General features: G+C 41.1%; 3 protein-coding genes across 5 annotated transcripts; all 3 read right to left on the bottom strand.

Annotated features, from left to right (window-relative positions):
* Nucleotides 1-290: 290 nt before the first annotated feature.
* LOC116700022 (F-box only protein 39) lies at nt 291-2,835 on the bottom strand. Of its 3 annotated transcripts, XM_032532845.1 has the most exons (7): nt 2,531-2,835; nt 2,205-2,368; nt 1,904-2,075; nt 1,458-1,745; nt 892-1,116; nt 563-739; nt 309-474 (listed from the first exon to the last, which is right to left on the bottom strand). In XM_032532845.1, exons 1-7 carry the CDS (start codon nt 2,663-2,665, stop codon nt 349-351), a joined length of 1,287 nt encoding a protein of 428 aa, XP_032388736.1. In that variant the 5' UTR covers nt 2,666-2,835; the 3' UTR covers nt 309-348. The 3 variants fall into 3 exon arrangements, with proteins under 3 accessions (XP_032388735.1, XP_032388736.1, XP_032388734.1); XM_032532844.1 differs by having other exon boundaries at nt 291-474; nt 674-739; nt 2,205-2,835; XM_032532843.1 differs by having other exon boundaries at nt 2,205-2,835.
* Nucleotides 2,836-3,919: 1,084 nt separating this feature from the next.
* On the bottom strand, nt 3,920-6,525 carry LOC116700043 (uncharacterized). The gene is made up of 6 exons (XM_032532880.1): nt 6,197-6,525; nt 5,894-6,032; nt 5,550-5,718; nt 5,377-5,450; nt 4,394-4,624; nt 3,920-4,275 (listed from the first exon to the last, which is right to left on the bottom strand). The coding sequence occupies exons 1-6, from the start codon at nt 6,235-6,237 to the stop codon at nt 4,231-4,233; spliced, it is 699 nt and encodes a 232-aa protein (XP_032388771.1). The 5' UTR covers nt 6,238-6,525; the 3' UTR covers nt 3,920-4,230.
* Nucleotides 6,526-12,101: 5,576 nt separating this feature from the next.
* si:dkey-175g6.2 (stress response protein NST1) lies at nt 12,102-17,952 on the bottom strand. Its single transcript, XM_032532803.1, has 2 exons — nt 17,715-17,952; nt 12,102-15,713 (listed from the first exon to the last, which is right to left on the bottom strand). Exon 2 carries the CDS (start codon nt 15,682-15,684, stop codon nt 13,672-13,674), a length of 2,013 nt encoding a protein of 670 aa, XP_032388694.1. The 5' UTR covers nt 15,685-15,713; nt 17,715-17,952; the 3' UTR covers nt 12,102-13,671.
* Between the last annotated feature and the right edge of the window lie 256 nt (nt 17,953-18,208).

The raw sequence follows: 18,208 nt of genomic DNA on the forward strand, positions 1-18,208 counted from the left end.
GTGTGTGTGTGTGTGTGTGTGTGTGTGTGTGTGTGTGTGTGTACACATGTTGGTACATTGCTGCAGCCTCTTAATCCTTGTTCCCTTAAATAGTGCTCTTGCCATGCCAGAGCACAGGCACACAATGGCTCCCCCCCATCACCCTTTACAATGAAACTAGGTCAGTGTTTCCACCCACAACCGCCACCCCCCTGAGAAAAACAGAGCCAGTCAGTGGCAAAACTCCAAACTACAATCAATTATTATTCCTCATTTTGTGGAATAGATTTGAAAAACAAATGGTTTTAATGCTTCATAAATTTTATTTTCTTAGAGACGACATGTCTACAAGCACCTGTGCATGTGTGATCATACAAAGGAGCTGACTTTAGCGAAAAAGTCCAGTTCAGGAGGGAGATGCAGGTATGAAGACAATAATTCCTTCAGCTGGTCTTCCTGCTCTTTAGTTTCTTCATTTATTGAGTAGACTCTCACCTAGAAGACATAATGACAAATAAGAGCGTTAGTCTCATCTCAGTGTATGTCCAGATTGGAGCAGTATTTTTTAGTGTCTTTTCCTCACTCTGATCTTGTTGAGTGAGCTATTTTTTGTCAGTCTGTTGTGTAGCAGCCTCTGCACAGTGCTGATTTCCAAGAAAGCCCAGATTCTCAGCTGCTCCAAGTGCTCACACACCTTAACTAGCTCCAACAGCTCCTCATCCATGGATTCGTTGCAGTTGCTCAGGTCCAGGCACAGATTCTACAGACAGACAAGATAAAGGTTAACTACAACCCATTCATGTCCCACATTTCCACTTCCCCAAACCCCTTCATTGCCATTCTCTAACTATGCCTTCTTTCAGTTCAACACAATCTCTCTACACTTTGCGCTCTGTAGCTCAGCACCCTGACCTGCAGACTGTGCCTGTACCGAGGCAGCATGCAACAGAGGAGCGGCAGGGTGCTCCAGTTTTGATCGGGGGAGTAGAAAGCTGTCATGGAGTATTCTGTCAAGGGAATCTCAGGCAGCAGTATCCCTGCGAGCCTGTCAGTGTCAATGATTTGGTCCACTGTAAGCTTGACTTTCAGGCCCGGGCAACTTGATGCCAAAGTTGCCCATGAGCAACCACAGACCACCTTAACAGAGAGACAGAAATAAACAAAGGAGGGGAGATTAGTTTTCCCCAGTAGTATTTCATTTTTTCTTCTTTTTTTCTCACACCCAGGACTTGTGATCTCACAGCACCTACACTATCAAGTTGCCAAGAGGAACATTCCACTTGTGTGTGTCCTTATACTCAGCTCTCTAAAGTATATATACATATGCCTTACACATATATGATTTTTCAATAATAGCCTTCAGTGTCATCACACTTTGGCCATCTACAATTTTAGTTAAGTATAGTCCACTGGACCAGTGGCTGCTATTTCTTACTTGGCAAATAAGCAAGCAGTGTGATCTATAATTTCTTGCTTACCTGTTCATGGGGCTCATTTAAAGTACAGTGCAGTGAAAATGTTTGCAAGTAGGTGAGATCTCTCCACCCTCGCTTTCTGTGTTGAAATGCCATTAGCAGCTCATCCGACAAGCAGGAGTAACTCAGGCTTAGGTCGGTGAGGCCTTGCAAGTAGCGCAGAATGCGGGGCACTTCAGAATTATGGTGGACTTTCAGTTCACCTGAAAAGAATCCCCTCAAGTCCAAAGAAGAGCACCGAGGGTAGTGGCACCTCTGAGAATGTGCCAGGACAGAAAGCACCTCCAGACCCTATGGTTAAAGGATCAGGAATCAGAAATGGATTTTTGAAATGCCCTTAGATGATGAGGTCTGACTTATTTCTTTGATTACCCCTGGCACTTTGGGCAAACCCCTGCTACAGTGATGTATCTGCTGAAACATTATCTTTGAACTGGTGTTGTAGTCACCTGATTCATGGAGATTCGCATCCCGCTCAGACAAACAGAGGTGAGCCTTGAGGCCCCTCTGCGGAGGAAGAGAATCAGGCACTCTACTAACGAGTTCCTGAGCTCTAAAGTCCAGGAGGGCTCATCCAACCCCAGTCTCATGAGGGAGAGGGACTTCAATGGTGCATTTACTCTGTGGAGACAAAATCATGATCAAAAAAACTGTCAGTTACAGTCTGATAAATTGGGATTAATTGGTGTGTTGAATTGTGTAAAATCAAAATTCTGTTTGGATGGGCCTGAAGGAAACACACTCCATTACCTAGTAAGCTCAGAAAATAGCACGTTGATGGCTTGCTCCAGTCGCCGGGCTACTAAGGACCTGCGTGGAGGACACACACACACCTCTAGCTGCTCCAGGTAGACTCCCAGAGAGCGGACATAGGCCACAGCAGAGCTGGATTCAGACTGCCTGTATTTGGACAGCTGACCATTGAAGTGGAAGAAGCGGGAGCGCCAGAGAGAGGGAGAACGCATGACATTGTGCCAGTGGTAACAAACCAGGTCTGCATTTCTGCGATTACGGTCAGTGAGAAACCTGAACACGTGCCGCAAGCACACATCAGGAAGTGACCCCCAACTGCTCACCCTCTCTGAGCTACACCCATGACCTGCAACACTGAGCTCTTGTCCCATCTCTTCTTTTCTGTCCTCTTCTCCACCAAAGCCGTCCTTCAGAGGGCTGTCTTCTCTGTTTTGCCATGGGAGAAACTCCTCATCCATTTTTGTTTCTATGATTTTGGCACACAATATTCTATAGTAGAAGCTAATCCCTCTTTAGATTTAGGAAAAAAGTCACAAAACTCAGAAATGTGAAAACTGGTACTCAGTAAGAAATGGGAGCCAGAGTGATTGCCTGATGCTACAAGCAGTGAATGGATCACTGTGGAAGAACATACTACAGAATGTTAGGTTTCTATTGTGACATCACAATAAATAAATTCTTAGTTCAGTTCTATTCAAACTACTTGGAACCTCAAAAGGAAGTTCAAGTCAAGCTGGTTTGCAAACAAACATTTACATTTTTTTTTTTTTAAATCCCTTTGACTTGTTAGATTGGTTGACCACTTCTTTCTTTCTTTCTTTAGTTTTGCACAAACATACCCGGCTAGGTACAAAGTCATATAAGAGAGTGGATATGTACAATATTAAAAAAAAAAAAAAAAAGGATGCAAAAGCAGAGCTTACAAAAACCAAGCCAAACCTCATGAGAAGCCAATGCTCGCTAACAACTAGAGCTGGGCGATATGGAGAAAATGAAGTATCCCAATATTTTTGACCAAATACCTTGATATCGATATTGTGTAAATATTGTAGGGTTGACAATTTGTGGACACAAAATATGCACACTATGAGATTTTTGATGAATAATCATCAGTTATGTTCATATAGTAACTATGTTGGTAAAGACAAATAATACAGATAGAACAGCTTGAACAGTCTGGTGCTTTCAGAAAATAACATCACTCTACTGCAATGCACTTGCGTCATATCAGGATATTACGATATCAGTTAAAGAGAAACAATGTTGAGATAGCGGGAGGTTAACACGTTAACTTATCAAGATTTATAACCGCAGATATTAATAATTTATTATTGGATTGCCAACATTTATAGCTGCATTCTACCTAAATGAAAGGATGAACACCTGCCAAAGGGGGATTTCTAAACCTGGCAACCTTAAATGTGTTCTTTATCATGGTTCATTATGAATCTTCAAACATTTGTAAATTTGTACTCATTAACTATTAATAAGTGTATCACATTTAAGCCCTTTTATAGAAACACATTTCTGGAAGTAGCTTTGCTAACAATCTTAAAAGAAATGTGTGGATTCATAAATAACTGTATATGGGGTTTCCAGGACTTGTCTTTGGACAATGTTTCAAATGTATTTGAGAGCTACAAGCTTAACGACACCTTGCTGTTTGTGTTTGTGTTTGTATGTGTGTGTGTGTGTGCGTGTGCACGCATGCATGTTTTATTATGTTCCTCTCTCTCTCTGTTCTCTGTTTTTTGCAAAGAGAGGCATACATCAATCAGACTGATTTTGTCCACACAGTGTATTTGCAACACAATATTAAAAATATCACAGAAATTAAAGATGAACTCAAAATGAAATGAGGAAACAACTTGGCTAAACTTAGGTGTAAACAGAGAGTTGTTTACAAGATGAGGCAGGTATTGCACATAACAATGATTTTTTAGTATTTCCTGAGAGCATTTATACAGAGAGTAAACAGCTTTGTTTTAAGTAAAAGCAACATTTTCTCTGATGATGACTCCATTTATTTCTTTGAGTCCCTCTGCTCTTCAAACAGGAGACACTTTGCCTGTGCAGAGATAAAGAAAACAGTCAGAGGCTCTCGGGTAAACAGACATAAGCTGTGATATGTTCGGTGGATGAGCGTCTCTATTTATGTCTGTGTGTTTACAAGTGTCTGTGCCAACCTCATGCCAGCGCAGTGTGTCAGGGGGCAGGCCCAGATGGCAATGGGGGCAGGTGTGTGTCTGATCAGGCACTTCCTGGTTCCTTTGTCCCCAGGCGGGACCCTCACTGCCCCACAGGGGGTGGCATGTGGAGTGGGAGGAACAAGCTACGCCAAAGTGAGGTCGAGGGTCTGTCTGATAGCTCACTTTCTTGCCACTAGAGGGCGACGGTGACAAAGGAGCCGAGTCTTCCTGCAACACAGTGTAAAATAGGTTTGCACAACATATTTTACAGGTCAGTTTTGTGAGGTGAATTTGAGTGTTTAACAGCAAAGAGGCAAATCGTAGTGATTTCAAATCCTGGAGCTGCTCAACAGACACGGAATAGATGAACAATGCTGATTTTACTGGAATGTACTGAACTTATTACAGCTTGAGAAAAGTACATCAAGCAGTTCTACCAACCCAGAGACTCAATCTAACTCAATCACAATTGTCCAAAGTTTTTATTTTATATTTCTATATTGTACACTTTGTACATTTGTTTTACATTTTTTTCTCCCTTAGCCTTTACTCTGTATTTTAGAACTTTTAAAACTTGTTTAAGCATTGTAATGCCAGTTGATACACATCCTATAAAAATTATGACAACCTTTTCCCTTTTGAACTATGAATTAATATAATTAAAATGAATGTTTTAGGTTTTTTTTACCATACAAAAGGTATTTCCTCTGATCTCAGAGAACAATAGTTTATTTCCATAAAGAAGATATGGATTCCCTGTAAGATCAGGCTGCTTTGTGTCCTCAAAACGGCAAATTTTCTTTGCACCAATGATTGCACAAAGAAGTCAAAGAGATTGTCCATTCAGTTTGTTTTTGTGAAATGAAGGAAATTAGTTCACACAGCTTTCGAAAAAGGAAAAAAAAGCTTTTGCACTTGTCAATGGTTGTGATCAGCACTGTCCCACACTGAAATAATGTGTTTAGTCAGAAATGTAAAACCTGTTCAGGAGTTTCAGGACGATACTCTGAGTCAAGAGATCTCAGGCAATACCAGCAGGGTTCAAATGGGCGATCTGTGAGAACACAAAAACAAAGGTACTACACCATGGTTCTGTTCTGTGTGTGTGTGTGTGTGTGCGTGTGTCCCTATGTACATACGTGTGTGCGCTTACTCTGTGTTCTGTTGGAGGGATGAGATGACACTGAAGGGGGGGTCAACTCTTCCTCTGTTGGCAGGGGGGACAATGGGTGGCAGTCAGCATCGTCCTGTGTGTTTGTGGCTATGAGAGTCTCCTGTGGTAAGGTCTCCGCGTCACTGATACATAGATCCTCCCCCCCGTCCTTCATCATTCACACCAACCAAGGTACAAACACTTTAAGTAAAGATTTATGTTGATTTCCCTTGGTTACCAATTTATTTGAGTTAAATTTACTCTGAGAACTCTGTGAATAATAATACATTTACAGTAATTATCATGAGCTGGTGTTGTGTGAATTTTGTCCTGTCAAATCAGACCTGACTGGGCACTAACTCTCCATCACAGGCTGCACTCTCGGCCTGGTCGTTGTCCTCCGGTTCCTGGAAGTTTTGGGGCTCTCTGTTCTCCTCACTCCAGCTCTGAGTCGGTGTGTCAACCTGGGTAGAAGTTGTCCCACTGAGGCTTGAGAGAGAAGCAGCAGAATTAAAAAACATGCCCTCCTAACCGCCTGACTAGAAGGTTATCAGCCAATCAATCTTCAACTGATTACACTAGCGCAGCTTCTACTGTTACATTTAAGGCAAGCACCTGATTAGGAAAAACATTCACACTCTACTTACTTCTGGGTGCTCTCTGCCTGTTCCTCCCTTTCTTCCTCCATCCCTGCTCATGTGTCCCCCTCCCAGGGTGCCTGATGTGTTATTTCCTCTTAATTCCACCGTTCTTTTACTTTTCCCTCTCTTCCACTGCTCCTGTTTGTCCTCCTGTCTGTCCACTTCTCTGCCGTCTCCCCTCCCTCTCTGTATGTGAAACGGAAACTCCAGGCTTTTAATATTTGATGTGTCTGAATAGCTCACAAGCAGGTTTCTGTAAAGAGTAATCAGGTGAGTACTCTAATGTGTCTGCTGTGTGTGGAGTCTACTTTGACATAAGTAAACCTGCTAATACCAACACAAGATAAACATTCCACAAATTGGAAACCTATAAAATGTCTGACAACTCGATACAGCATAGCATTCATACCCCTGAAGTATACAGATGTTGATAAAGAGAATCATTTTCAACATCATAGTAAAATATACACACACACAAAAAAAAGTCTTTCAAATTTAGAGTGAGTCAATCAATGACCATGTAATTGTTGTCTTTCCATACTTTTTCTGTTTTGTGTGTTTGTTGTTTATGTTCTCATTAATGGGTTTGGAGCTGAAACAATGTAATTGTTCAGTGGGCTGAAAGAAAAAGTAATTGCCAACTATTTTGATTATTGATTTGTTTATGTGATTTCTTAGGCTAAATGTCTATCAGAAGGGAAAGTCACATTTGGCATTACCAAGGCCTGTTATAAAGGGTAAGTAGCATTTTAATGTTGTGCCTAGTGAAAGTGGAGTATTTTAAACTATTTTTATACACTGAAAACACTAAAAACCATTATATTTTATAATATTTTGTGTTATACCTTAATTTGCAATTTAAGTATTTGTATCTGTTTTATTGGTACTTTTACTTAAGTAAAGAATCCGTGCCATTACACCTTATAATAAACAGACAAAATAACTACAAAATAAAAATGTCACAAATTATCCTTATCAGCTCACTGTGTGTCATTCTGTCCATTGGGTTAATATGACTGCCATCTTGTGAACACATCAGCAATGTGACTGCACTGTAAGTGATTTATTCCTCCAGCAGATGGAGGTAGAGCATTTGCTTTGCTGCTCTGAAACTGTTGGTGGACAAACAAATCAAAGCCACCTTACTACCCCTGGGCATTTCTGTCCTCTCTTTTTCTCTGTCTTTTGTTCATTTAGTCCATTTCATTTAGTCTCTTCTATAGTCCAGGAGATCCTCTTGCATGAGCACCTCTTTATTTAGCTCTGCATTCCTGCGTGTTAACTTCTTTATTCATTTACTCTATGGAAAATTAACATAAGCCTGTAAGAAATGAGTGAATACCATTTTCAAACACAATTATCAACTAAAATGTGACTTGGATTTTTATTTCAGGGTTTTAAAGAGCGTGTGTGTGTGTGTGTGTGTGTGTGTGTGCGTGTACATGTGTGTGTGCGTGTGTGTGTGTGTGTCCTCTAGACAATCAAGCACTGTATGTGTTTATGTGCGTGTCTTCCTGTAAGTGCACAGCAGGTAAGGAGTAATTGGAATGTTTTTTTCCTGTATATGTGTGTGTTTTTTTGTGGGAGGAAGAAGACAGGAACATAAGTGGCGATGACTCACCAGTCTTTTGTGACAGTGGTGCAGAGAGAGTGCTTTTCACCCATTTCTCTCCCTTGGGGCTTGCATACAAAACAAGAAATGGAGAGAGGATAAAGAAGAAAAGGAGAGGAAGATTGGGTGTTAGGGAGCATTAAGGAGGACTTGGAAGGCACGGGTAATTAAAGGAAAAAAGGAGAAGATGGGGAAAGATGAAAAGAGAGAGCAAAAGCACAAGGGTTGCAGAGATCATAAACAAATTATGTGGCTTCAAGGGAGAGGCCTTTGCAGCTCTACCTCTGTTGTCCTAATGGTTGGTGAAAGTGTGGTTGATGAGGCATATTATGTGGCAAAAAAAATGATGTTCAACAATGGTTGTTTAACAGACAACACATTTAACAAACAAGGGGGGAGGGGGGGGGAGAAGAGCCATGATGACATTGGTCAGATTATGGGAATGTTCTTGAGTGTTTGAGCAGTTGTCATATCTTAAAGGTCCCCTGACATTGGGCTTTTTGGATGCTTTTATATAGGACTTAGTGGTCCGCTAATACCTATCTGAAGTCTCTTTCCCGAAATTCAGCAGTAGTGCAGAATTACAGCCACTAAAGCCAGACTAAAGTTCACTGGGTCAGAAAAAGCATCCTGGCATGCCTTGAAGGTCTATAACTGAAGTTATTTAAGTGCAACAAAGATTTAAGTGCAACAAAGATGGGTCAAGTTACATGTTAGATGCCAATTTGCAGCATTTCTCAGCTACCAAATAGGCATGACGCTTTGACGTGAATGTTTCAAAGCAACATGAGGCAACCAACAGAGCTCTGACATGGTTAAATTATCTTCTGTTCAAACAGGTGCATCAAAAACATTGCAGAAAGTCACATCAACATACAGCAACATAGTTAAATTGATAATAAAAAACAACAACCAGGAAGTCTATGATGGCCAAGTGCGACATGTACATTTTAGTTTTTTTACCTTATTTTTTTAATGTCAGTTTAACCTGAATTGTCTCAAAATATCTTTCTTTGAGAAAGTAATGGCCAAAATAGCCGCATAAGAGAGACACACAAAAAGAACAAGAAAAGAGGAAAAAACATCAAAACGGGGCATAAAAATACACCATTTACTGAACAAAAAAACATAAACAAGATACTGCTTGTTGCCATGCAACCTAATATGACCCATTTTGTATCAGTAATGGCGACTTGGTCTTTCATGTGTCTGCCATGGATAAACACATTCATTGCACCAACTCTTGCATAACCAGAACTTTTGCCAATGTTGGTCTTTTTGCACTCGTAGTGTGTAAACGTCTATATTACCACAGTGTAAACTAGTATAAGTCTACTTTATATGCATATATATGCATAGTAAATTCTGTTTAGTTAACATCACGCTGACATTTCAAGTTAAAGGTTGAGCCCAAGTCCCACTGGTGTAGATATTCAGCATTTCATTCGTCACTTTATCAGATTTTGAAGGTTATAGCTGTATTAATTCAATATTCACTCTACAAATGGTTGACATTTTCCCTCATATTTCTGCTTCTGTAAATGTATGGGCTCTTGGGGCCATTACGGATGAATTGCTTTGCTGTCAGACCCTTTTCGCCAGGAGCTGGATGTATACTACATCCTGTGCCTGTGAGAGAAAATGCATTTTCATTATATGCACCCAACAGGCCAAACAAAAATGATTACTATAAGGGTGTAATGTGATCTAAAGCTTGACACAATTATCCCATTGGGCTGGAAAACATGTAAATCTCACTTGTGTAGTATGTCCTCTGCACTGCCTCTGACTTCTCAAGACCTAATTTTAACTTTAGGATCTTGTTGTTGGAGGGTTTGATCCTCTCCAAAAGTGAGCAGAGGTGTCTCCAAGTCAGAAAATGCAGCTGTTTCCTCACTATCTTGTTAGATCTGTAGAAAAAAAGCTCTCATAGCACAAAGATAATAACTGATGGTAACAGAGCATTTGGATTAAAGCAAGTTATGTTGTGATGTTACTGATCAAGGTCGTATTCAGCGCATCTCAACATCCAAACACAGCCAATTTTTGAGATGATTGGATCTTGTCAGTTGATCATCCAGCATTGTACCATATTCTTAAATCCATTGGTCAGCTGTGTGTCATTCATTACAAACTCAAAGTGATCAGCCAAACCAAATCTTTATTTTATTTTTTATACTAGGTGGAGACAAAAAACAGAGCTGAAAGGAAAGTGAGTGTCACAATGTGTCTGGACACCAGTCTATATCGACAATGTTTCATTTTACGGGATTGTTTCCGCTGGACGTCCCTCACTTTCGGCCGGAAGACTATGGTTAACTGCTCCTCAGATCTCTGCTGTGTAAATCGAGACAACTAGCTAGACTATCTGTCCAATCTCAGTTGTCTCTTGCATGACTAAAACAACTTTTGAACGTACACATGTTAAAACAAGTTCCTTCCAGAGGCTATTTTGCAGAGGAACCATTGCTCTGTCCGGCGCCCAAGACTGTTGGGATTGGTACAGGGCATTCTCCCATCCCGGAATATTGTGTGGACTAGCGAGACCTTCCTCCGCAGCCTGCGGAGATAGGTCCAGCAATGCGAGACTAGCTGGACGCTAACTACTGTTTGCTAACATGTTCTCCATTTCAAGTTATAGGGGGATGATATTTCAATGGATTCGGGTGTGTTATGCTAGTAGCAGCTAGCCTCCAGCAGAGATGAGGACCAGACCACAGAGGTACGGTAAGCTCACTTCTTCCTAACTCCACACCCCCAGATATTTTCTATCAATTTCAAATTTAAACACTTGAAACTTTAACCAGTGGACGCTGACTTAAATTACATCACTTTAGGCAATTTATTAGACTTTCCACAGCTCTATCTGTAGCCACAGAAGGCTTTATACAACTTTTTTTTCACATTGCCTGGTGTACTCCCCAAGATCTGTGAACCGACCTTTATTTATACAAATGGTAGAGTTCACAAGAGAAAGAAAGGCAGAAACTAAATGTCATGGATAATTATTATTCAGTATTTAACTATTATGCTAATGTATGTTGTGTATTTATGTATGTTATGTATTGATCTTCCCATCTAACTCTCTGCAAATGTCCACGATGTCTAACTTATACTTTGCCTTGTCTTTATAACCACAGCAAATGTTATTATTACATTGATGAATTTGTATAAATGATATAGACAAGGTCGTTAACTCAGCTGTCAGCAGTTCTCGTAGACTTGTTGACACTGGTTACGTCTTTTTCTTAGTCCCAGTAGTACAACTTTCTGATGGCTAGTAGTTAGCATTGTTGTTTTTAGAGCTCAAACAGCCTAATAATAAAAATCACTTTAGCCAAAAGAAATAAACATTTTCATTCTTACAGTCAGTTAATATCCAGCTCGGATATCGGCAGAAGCTCCAAGCTGTAATCATACATCTGGATTCATAACATGGTGTCTAAGAATCACTCAATAAGCCAATAGACAGCCATGAAAGGTGCCATTGCAATCAACTGGTGAGCAAGCTGGCAAGATAACATGCGATTAAACCATATTGAAAGCCTGCTAATCACTGTCAGCGTCTGTACCACTGACAGCATACATAAGGTTTGTTTTGATGCCAAAGAAGTGGCAGCCACTAGAGCTTCAATGAATTATAGCAGAAGGGCATATTGCCAGTGTGAAGTGAGAGTGAGGAGGAGGTGTGGAAACAAGATATGGCAAAAACCTATCTACCAAAAACCTTTCCACTGGCTGATTGGCTGGCTCGAGGCAGGAGCAAACATGACTCAATCTTTATCTTGAATGCCAGCAGCTAAATTACTATACAGCTCAAAGAGTGTGTGTGTGTGTGTGTGTGTGTGTGTGTGTGTGTGTGTGTGTGTGTGTGTGTGTGTGTGTGTGTGTGTGTGTGTGTGTGTGTGTGTGTGTGTGTGTGTGTGTGTGTGTGTGTGGTCCTGCGCAGTAAAGTGTACAGATGGATGACTCATCCACCAATCATGTGACTCATCAATCACTGCAGTTTACCATTTCCCTCTGTCCTTCAGAATTTCTCCATTCTTCCGTTATTCCTCCCCTTTTTAATTTCCATTCTTTCTTTTATTCTCATCTCCATTCTTTGATTGCCTGGGAATATAATAAACTCCCTCTTTAGGTTTTTTTCTTAATTTGTCTCCATATTGATGCAACTGTGACACAAATGAGTCGACGGTATCTTTAAGCTTAAATTGATTTCCTCTTTTGTGTATTTGAATTTGTTACTCAAGTATCATCATCATCATAATAATTGCCAAAAAGCCATTAAAAAAACTGAACTTTAATAAAATAATTGCTTTTATTTTTTATCATATAGCAAAACTAGTAATCATCATGCTGTTATTTACACATTGCACGGGCATATTTATTTCACACTGTACATCTTACAATGCTAAAGGTGACATCAACAACAACACTCTCCTTTTACAAGACAGATGGCTTCACTGTGGACACAGTGGCCCTCCTCCTTTGAGATTTCTTTTTTATGTTCACAGTTTATTCAGAGAAAACAACCATCTTGAATTCCCTATACTGTTTTATTTTTTCTCTTTTTTTGTTCTTTTTTTTGGTTCATTTTTTAAGATGCAAGTAGAAAGACGTGCATTTAACGCTTTAAGAACAATCCCTGACTCCCCAGCCTGAAACTTTTCAATGAATTTCTTCTGTAAATGAACAAAATGTTTGTAGCCTCTTGGTGGAAATCTGTTTTAAAAGGCTGCAGAACAGATTTGTGATTTCAAGTATTATTTTTTTTTTGGAAAGAAAGGAAAAATAGAGATTATGGGTTGTGTAAAAAAAGAAATGGCAAAAGAATGTGTGAAGATATGAATTGGAGATGATCAAAAATATGCAGGACTAGGTCCTACAAGGTCAAGAAAGTACTGTATGGTGGCGGTGATGGATCTGCCATAAACATGTTGACACAATAACCTCTGGATCCCAAAATGATTGAAAACCCTTCGTCCACCAGGTTGGAAGTGTTTAGTGTTTAAGTTTGTGCTTTTGGAGTCCACAGGGTTTCTACATTGGGACCGGTTGTGATGATAATATTATGCAATATGATATTTCCCTTATAGAACCATGCTGCTTGTAAGGCAAAAAATCTAAATCTTGAGGTTGAAAAACTGAAATGTGTGTATTTGGCAACTTTGCAAATTGCAGCTGTTTAAAGTTGATCCAATCGAGAATAAGAAAGGCAACTACACACATCAAATACAACAAAAATATACTGTCATTGAACATTTGACCATAGCAGTTTTTTTTTCATATTTGTGTAGCTAAGAATTCATTGAACTATTTAGTTTTGTATTATGACATACAGAATATAAAACAAAAGATACTAAGTGATGTTGTAAACATGGTCCTCTTACAATGGGCACATCTTGTGAATGTGTCAAACGTGATTGTGTGTGTGTGTGTGTGTGTGTGTATATATGTGTGTGTGTGTGTGTGTATATGTGTGTGTGTGTGTGTGTGTTTGTGTGTGTGTGTGTCCTCTAGAAGACTCTGAATAATGCAAGAGCATCAGAGATTGACCTGAATGGAGGCAGACATACACCATGGTATGTTCTGTTTCAATATGTAAACTGAGCAAGAGGCTGAACATGGTTACAGGGAGCCTAAACTGGGACCCTTTTATCCTCTCCCTGACCGAGAAAATCAACAAGGAATACAGTGGTTGAAACAAAAACTATATAAGTCTTACTTTTTTACTTCTTGGCCCTTAAATTTCCATCAGGCTCAACACTGTCTTTTTTTTCCACCTCTCTTTTAGCTTTTCTCCAGCTACTGTATATCTATCCCCCCCTTCTATCAGTCTCTCTGATCTGACAAATGTCCAAAAAGTCTCTCAGTACATTCTGCGTTTCATGTAGATCCTCTCAATAAAGTTTTCCAGTTCCTCCTCACTGTCCAGCTGAGGCACCAGCCCATCTTCCTCATAATCATCTCCCGGTGTGACTTGTTGATAGTAGTACGGGGGTCGCCTGCCTCTAGTGGGCGTGGTTATTGGTTTGGGCGGAGGTAAGGGTTGGTAGGTCCGTGGATGAGGAAGGATATAGTTAGAGATATAAGGGGTAAGAGGCAGGCGTGGCGCTGGCTGCTGCCTCCAGCCCTGCCCACGATTCTTACCCCCAGCCCTGTGCCTGCGCCTTGGGGTCTGGAAATCAAGTTCCTGGGGGCCAAATGGCTGGTCTCTGGAAGGGGAGGGCTTGCCATAATATTGTGGTTTGGGATATGGGAAATAAACAGGGTAGTATGCTCGATATGGCTTCTGGTAGTATGGATAAGAGGGAAAGGCTAAAAACTGTTTCTGGGGTTTATACCAGTAGTCAAGCTGCTTCTGAGGCTTATACCAATAGTCCTGCTTGTATGACTTGACTTTGTCCTTGTGCCATTTCTTGTTGGACTTGTTGAACCTATAAGGGGCTTTCTTGGGGTTTTTTGAGGCAGTGTAGTGGTAGATAGGCGGAGCAGCCAGAGGAGGAGGTACCAGAGGCCTGAAGCGCGGGGCGACAGGGTTGCTGTTGGTAGGCAGCTGTTGCAACTCTTTCCTTTTCTTCTTCTTCTCCTCCACATCACTGATAATCTCAATCACATCGTCAGCAGGCAGATGCAGCTTGCTGCTGATCTCAATCAGCCTGTCGATCATTTGCTGGTCCAGGTCGTCTTCATCAGCGATGACCTCCTCGGAACGCTTGTCCTCGGCGGTGTTGCTAGCGGCCCCCATGCTGCTTTTCTGCCGGGGCTTCATGTAGGACTGCTGCTTCCTCCCCATGTACTGCAGCAGCATGTCAGAGGCGATGTCTGCCAGCCTCTGCTCCTCCTCTCTAGCTCGCTCCGCCTCCTCCTGCTGCCGGAGCACCTCCTGTTTCTCTGCGCGTGCTCTCGCCTCCTCTTCCATATGGGAGAGGCTCTCCTCTTCTTCTTCAACCTCCTCCTCCAGCTCCTCTCCCTCATCCTCAAAGTCATCCATGAAGTTGCCCCCCTTGGTGGGTCGGTTATGGGACTGGTTCTCCTCCCAGTGCAGCTTTTTTCCGGCTCGTGCTAGCTGAGTGTTGTATGCCTTGTAGCCCTTCAGAGGAGGCAGGATCTCATTATCTTGGAGACCCAAGTCAATGTTTTGGAAGTAACCTCTTATTTTGCGCTGCAGAGAAGGATCATCTCCCTGTGAGGCGGAACTTAGTCTGGCCTTGTTTAAGAAACTTTCTAAATACTTTTCATCCTCCTGCCCCTCATCTTCTTTCCCTTCTTCCTCATTTACACTATCAGCTTCCACATCCTCCATGGACCACCCTTGATCCTGCTCTGACCTTGTGTTTTTATCCTCCTCATCCCTTTCCTTTAAGTCATCACTCTGAGCAGCTGTCAAATGGCTTACAATTAGCTGTTCAATAGCCTTATCAGCCACTCGCCCCTCCTCCTCCACCCCCCTCTCTCCCCCTGTTCTCCTTATCTCACCACCCTCCAGGCCTTCAATGGAGGGCAGCTCCTGACTCTGATCCTCTTCCCAGTCTCTGTCTCTGCTCGCCTGGATTTCACTCTCCCCTGGGTGGTCCAGGGCCTCCAGAAGAACAGCAAGCACCTGCGCAGGGTCCATCAATTTATCTGATTGGTCATCTTGACCCAGGCCCCAGCCACGGTCTAGCGACACATTGTCAGGGCTGGAGAGACTCTGGGGTGGGGGTAAGAGAAAGGGGGCGAGGTTGTCCTTTTTAAGGTCTGTCCGGGTGCGCCCCTCCATCCCTCCCTCTCTTCCCTCACCCCACGCAGGGGCGGTGCCAGCCAGATGTGGAGTGACAATGAGCAGGACCAATAGGATGAGGTGGGCTGTGGAAGGGGCGTGATGACAGGTCATGACCATGCAGAACTGGCAGGAGGGAGGTTAGGCACCTGAAGAAGAAAGGGAGAAGAACAAAAGACCCGAGAAATGATTCACATTTGTTGTAGTTTTTTCTCTGGATTCATATGAGGAATGTCACATGACAATGTTGGCACATCTGGATCAATTCAATAATATTTTGTTTTGTTGTTTTGTGAAAAGGCAAGTCAAAAATGTACAGAAGATGACTGTTAAGAAATACTTCACTAACTTTAGTATTGTAGCACACATAGCCTGGTAGAAATTAAAATAGAATATAGATTGACAGTCTAATTTAAAAACAATATATTCACAATGAAGCCACCCTACAAAAGCAGCACTGTGAGTTGTGTATTGAACAAACGTTTGAGAACAAAGCATGCAGCCAAACGCAGTCTAATGAGCAATGTCAAATGCAACAAAGTTGAACGCTCCTCTCTCATGTCTGTTTTTTTACTGAGGTTTGTGATAAAAAAAATCAAATTCTATTTTAGAATATTTATTAACAAATCAATGTGTTTGCCACTGAAACCCCTGTGCATGTGGAAACACAGAGATGAAGCTCTGATCTGACCGTATAAATCAGTCGTGATTCTTTCGATATTTAATTGCCCATGTCTTTCAAGAGGAAGGCACCAATTTGCATACAGAAATTGCGCTTCGAACCTACACCGGAGCCATTTGTTGTCTGTAGCCGTGCGTTAAACCAGCCATTATCTCTCCACCGCGCGGATGAATTGATGCATGCTCTCATATATTTGTCTTCTCGTGAGATGTAACCGAGTTAACTGTTACAACAGTCAAGAAATTAAGGTATTGAATTTTCAGTCTGAAATTCTGGCATTTAAAAAAAATGTCTCACCTCTTCGTCCAAGCAGGCTCCTCCAGAACGCACGCACATGCCATTTTAAGCGCAAAACGTCTATTTAAATAGAAAAATACAGAAATACGAATATATCCGAGGTCTGTCTCTCTATCAGCTGTGATTTTGGTATTCCATGTGTCAAAGCGATGTGACCAGGATACCGGTTTAAAGACGGCACGCACGGGGCAGTCATGCGTAAAGCTGGCTACGGTTGAGTTATTTAACCCTACGGTCCCTGAGCGGTCCATCCAAATGAGTTGGTTGATAAATTAGCGGACAAAGTCGTTTTTGCACAAAGAACGGGGAGCAGGCAGTAAGTAACGCGGCGTTGTCATTGTGTGGTGTGGATTTTTTTCCTCAGTGGCAGTGGTGGAATGCAGACAAGCACAAATTTAGGCAACACAGAACAGAGTGCAGCCCAAATTTAAACTATTTCCATTTTATAAACTGGGTCAGCAAGGTGGAAAACGAAACAAAACCACTTAAGGTAACTGGCCTGCAGAAGACGTGATTTAGACTCTAATTTAATCTAGAATTCATCAACAGAAAATTTGCAGTGCAATTTAAATCACAAAAAAAATGTTTTTGTTGTTATCATGTTTGAAAAATATCGAGCGAATTTTTATTCGGATTTCTTTCGCATTCTTGAGCAGAAGCTGCACACAGAAATATTTCTTAGACATAATTTTTTATGTAGTATAGAGGCTTAATTCTTTAATTATACCCCGAAAATAACTACAAAATAACATTTGCTATTGTTTTTTGTTGTTACAATGATCAATTAGTATTATAAATATCAATAAATGTATTTAAAAAAACTTGATTATTTAATAAATGTGTACATTTCTCAATTTTAGTGATGACATAAGAAAAAATGACTGGAAAATAATTGTAAAAAATATTTCTAGATAACTTAAGTTTCAAAATGTATTCAGTTTGACAAAAAAAAATTGTTTCAATAATTGAATTGAAACAGTCGCAATGCTTATCTCATAATTAGACAACCAACAGTCGCCAGTTCCGTTCTTCTTTCACACTCCTCAAGCCTTTGTTTTTACAAATAATAATCGGAATGCAATATTGTCTAAATAAATAACTGTATAAAATGTCTTAACCGATCTGATAATGGCTTGTGAATGATACACAGATGAGATTGTGTTCCACTTACCTGGAGTCCCACTGTGGGGAAGTGGTGAAACTCAAAACGCGGGTAAAGCCAAGATTATTTCATGAATGGTGGATCACCTGAGAGAATTTCAGTCTTTCCCCCCTCTCTCTTTAGCCTGTGACCAACATCAAGAAGAAAAAAAGCTGGCGGATCTTTATTTAGTTGTGTAGTGTGGTAGTATGTCAGCAGCCCTGGTGCTAATGTACAATTGAGTGAATGTTTTCACTGTCAGCGCAACTTTATTGTATATAACCCTCAGAAAACCACGTGATTACCCCCCCCCCCCCCCCCCCCCCAGCTGCAGGCAGTGCTGACGTCACTTCCATTGATAAGAATGTTGGTGTGGAGATGGCACTGTGAGTCTAGGCTGGCCCTAGCTGATGAATGAACGGAAATGGCATGAATGAAATAGTACTTTTCCTCAATGAAAAGAGAAAATTGTAGAGATAGAGCTGAAACGCAGCCATTTTATTCCTCGCATATTAAAGGTTAGT

The sequence above is a fragment of the Etheostoma spectabile genome, chromosome 13, assembly GCF_008692095.1.
Source record: "Etheostoma spectabile isolate EspeVRDwgs_2016 chromosome 13, UIUC_Espe_1.0, whole genome shotgun sequence".
NCBI lineage: Eukaryota > Metazoa > Chordata > Actinopteri > Perciformes > Percidae > Etheostoma > Etheostoma spectabile.

Excerpts from the sequence above, each read along its gene's own strand:
- LOC116700022 (XM_032532843.1), bottom strand. The coding sequence starts at position 2,665 with ATGGATGAGGAGTTTCTCCCATGGCAAAACAGAGAAGACAGCCCTCTG. Across the intron at positions 1,746-1,903 it reads TGCGAATCTCCATGAATCAG|GGTCTGGAGGTGCTTTCTGT; the intron begins GTGACTACAACA and ends CTTTAACCATAG. Across the intron at positions 475-562 it reads GCTCACTCAACAAGATCAGA|GTGAGAGTCTACTCAATAAA; the intron begins GTGAGGAAAAGA and ends TATGTCTTCTAG.
- LOC116700043 (XM_032532880.1), bottom strand. The coding sequence starts at position 6,237 with ATGGAGGAAGAAAGGGAGGAACAGGCAGAGAGCACCCAGAA. Across the intron at positions 5,451-5,549 it reads TCCCTCCAACAGAACACAGA|ATCGCCCATTTGAACCCTGC; the intron begins GTAAGCGCACAC and ends GTGTTCTCACAG. Across the intron at positions 4,625-5,376 it reads GTCCTGAAACTCCTGAACAG|GAAGACTCGGCTCCTTTGTC; the intron begins GTTTTACATTTC and ends ACTGTGTTGCAG.
- si:dkey-175g6.2 (XM_032532803.1), bottom strand. The coding sequence starts at position 15,684 with ATGGTCATGACCTGTCATCACGCCCCTTCCACAGCCCACCTCATCCTA.